At 45.2% G+C, this 3,406-nt stretch overlaps 1 protein-coding gene across 1 annotated transcript; it reads left to right on the plus strand.

Annotated features, from left to right (window-relative positions):
• Nucleotides 1–1,827: 1,827 nt before the first annotated feature.
• Nucleotides 1,828–2,975, plus strand: LOC135531486 (5' exonuclease Apollo-like; the record flags this gene model as incomplete). The annotated part of the gene is made up of 2 exons (XM_064959519.1): nucleotides 1,828–2,005; nucleotides 2,674–2,975. Coding segments are annotated over exons 1-2 (462 nt in total), but the record flags the coding sequence as incomplete, so codon positions are not given.
• Nucleotides 2,976–3,406: the final 431 nt, after the last annotated feature.

Consider the following 3,406-nt stretch of genomic DNA (forward strand, 5'->3'; position numbering starts at 1 on the left):
AGGGCAGAAATTTGACTAACTGACTTGCTGGAATGTTGGCATCCAACGACAGTACTAAAAGTCACTGAGCTCTTAAGGCTATTCTACTGCCAATGTGTGTCTATGGAGATCGCATGGCTGTGTGCTCGATTTTTATAAACCTGACAGCAATGGGTATGTAGCTGAAATAGCTGAATTTTTGAAGTGATGTCCACATACCTTAGTGTGTATATATATATATATAAGTGCGTGTGTATATACAGTGCCTTGCGAAAGTATTCGGCCCCCTTGAACTTTGCGACCTTTTGCCACATTTCAGGCTTCAAACATAAAGATATAAAACTGTATTTTTTTGTGAAGAATCAACAACAAGTGAGACACAATCATGAAGTGGAACGACATTTATTGGATATTTCAAACTTTAACAAATCAAAAACTGAAAAATTGGGCGTGCAAAATTATTCAGCCCCCTTAACTTAATACTTTGTAGTGCCACTTTGCTGCGATTACAGCTGTAAGTCGCTTGGGGTATGTCTCTATCAGTTTTGCACATCGAGAGACTGACATTTTTTCCCATTCCTCCTTGCAAAACAGCTCGAGCTCAGTGAGGTTGGATGGAGAGCATTTGTGAACAGCAGTTTTCAGTTCTTTCCACAGATTCTCGATTGATTCAGGTCTGGACTTTGACTTGGCCATTCTAACACCTGGATATGTTTATTTTTGAACCATTCCATTGTAGATTTTGCTTTATGTTTTGGATCATTGTCTTGTTGGAAGACAAATCTCCGTCCAGTCTCAGGTCTTTTGCAGACTCCATCAGGTTTTCTTCCAGAATGGTCCTGTATTTGGCTCCATCCATCTTCCCATCAATTTTAACCATCTTCCTGTCCCTGCTGAAGAAAAGCAGGCCCAAACCATGATGCTGCCACCACCATGTTTGACAGTGTGGGATGGTGTGTTCAGAGTGATGAGCTGTGTTGCGTTTACGCCAAACATAACGTTTTGCATTGTTGCCAAAAAAGTTCAATTTTGGTTTCATCTGACCAGAGCACCTTCTTCCACATGTTTGGTGTGTCTCCCAGGTGGCTTGTGGCAAACTTTAAACGACACTTTTTTATGGATATCTTTAAGAAATTGCTTTCTTCTTGCCACTCTTCCATAAAGGCCAGATTTGTGCAATATACAACTGATTGTTGTCCTATGGACAGAGTCTCCCACCTCAGCTGTAGATCTCTGCAGTTCATCCAGAGTGATCATGGGCCTCTTGGCTGCATCTCTGATCAGTCTTCCTCCTTGTATGAGCTGAAAGTTTAGAGGGACGGCCAGTGTCTCTGTAGATTTGCAGTGGTCTGATACTCCTTCCATTTCAATATTATCGCTTGCACAGTGCTCCTTGGGATGTTTAAAGCTTGGGTAATATTTTTGTATCCAAATCCGGCTTTAAACTTCTTCACAACAGTATCTCGGACCTGCCTGGTGTGTTCCTTGTTCTTCATGATGCTCTCTGAGCTTTTAACGGACCTCTGAGACTATCACAGTGCAGGTGCATTTATACGGAGACTTGATTACACACAGGTGGATTGTATTTATCATCATTAGTCATTTAGGTCAACATTGGATCATTCAGAGATGCTCACTGAACTTCTGGAGAGAGTTTGCTGCACTGAAAGTAAAGTAAAAAAAATACAGTTTTATATCTTTATGTTTGAAGCCTGAAATGTGGCAAAAGGTCGCAAAGTTCAAGGGGGTCAATACTTTCTATAAGGCACTGTATATTATTATATGTGTGTATATATATATATATATATATATATATATATATCTATATCCTTTGTCTTTCCAGGAGATTTTCGCTACACTCCGTCCATGCTGCGTGAGCCGTGTCTAAGGACCAACACCACTATAGATGTCCTGTACCTGGACAACACTAACTGTGACCCCACACGCACCCTGCCCTCCAGACAACGAGCCACTCAGCAGATCAAAGAGATCATCCGTAGCCAGCCCAAGCACAATGTTGTCATTGGTGAGACAGAGGTTTTTAACTGTTAAGCTACTCGTTTTTGTGTAGTTTGTCTGTGAACTGTGTGTGTATTATATATACAGACCACCCCATACCATAGGTTTATCTGAACTGGGCCCCCCCCATACCCTAGGTTTATCTGAACTGACCCCCCATACCCTCTAGGTTTATTTGAACTGACCCCCCCCCCCATACTCTAGGTTTATCTGAACTGACCCACCCCCATACCCTAGGTTTATCTGAACTGACCCCCCCCCATACCCTAGGTTTATCTGAACTGACCCCCCCATCTGAACTGCATACCCTAGGTTTATCTGAACTGACCCCCCATACTCTAGGTTTATCTGAACTGACCCCCCATACTCTAGGTTTATCTGAACTGACCCCCCCATACCCTAGGTTTATCTGAACTGACCCCCCCCATACCCTAGGTTTATCTGAACTGACCCCCATACCCTAGGTTTATCTGAACTGACCCCCCATACTCTAGGTTTATCTGAACTGACCCCCCCATACTCTAGGTTTATCTGAACTGACCCCCCCCATACCCTAGGTTTATCTGAACTGACCCCCCCATACCCTAGGTTTATCTGAACTGACCCCACTCCTGGTGGTATAGAGATGCAGTAGATCATGTTATATATATATATATGCATGTGTGTTGTCTGCAGGCCTCTATACTCTGGGTAAGGAGTCTCTATTGGTACAGCTGGCCATGGAGTTTAAGACATGGATTGAAGTGTCCATCGAGAGACTAAAGACTCTCAGAGCCCTGGAGCTACCAGATGTCTTCACCACTGAGCCAGGAGCAGGTCGGATCAGGGCCGTGGACCAGTCAGAGATCCGCTCCACCAACCTCCTCCGTTGGAACAGGGAACACCCCACCCTGGCCATCCTGCCCACCAGCAGACCCCTGGTCTCCTTCCACCCTAATGTCCATGTGGTGCCTTACTCGGACCACTCCTCCTACCAGGTAGGGATGAGTTCAACATTGACCACTCCTCCTACCAGGTAGGGATGAGTTCAACATTGACCACTCCTCCTACCAGGTAGGGATGAGTTCAACATTGACCACTCCTCTTACCAGGTGGGGATGAGTTCAACATTGACCACTCCTCCTACCAGGTGGGGATGAGGTCAACATTGACCACTCCTCCTACCAGGTGGGGATGAGGTCAACATTGACCACTCCTCTTACCAGGTGGGGATGAGGTCAACATTGACCACTCCTCTTACCAGGTGGGGATGAGGTCAACATTGACCACTCCTCTTACCAGGTGGGGATGAGGTCAACATTGACCACTCCTCTTACCAGGTGGGGATGAGGTCAACATTGACCACTCCTCTCACCAGGTGGGGATGAGGTCAACATTGACCACTCTTCTTACCAGGTGGGGATTTTTC

The sequence above is a fragment of the Oncorhynchus masou genome, unplaced genomic scaffold (genome assembly GCF_036934945.1).
Source record: "Oncorhynchus masou masou isolate Uvic2021 unplaced genomic scaffold, UVic_Omas_1.1 unplaced_scaffold_15993, whole genome shotgun sequence".
In the NCBI taxonomy this organism is placed as follows: domain Eukaryota; kingdom Metazoa; phylum Chordata; class Actinopteri; order Salmoniformes; family Salmonidae; genus Oncorhynchus; species Oncorhynchus masou.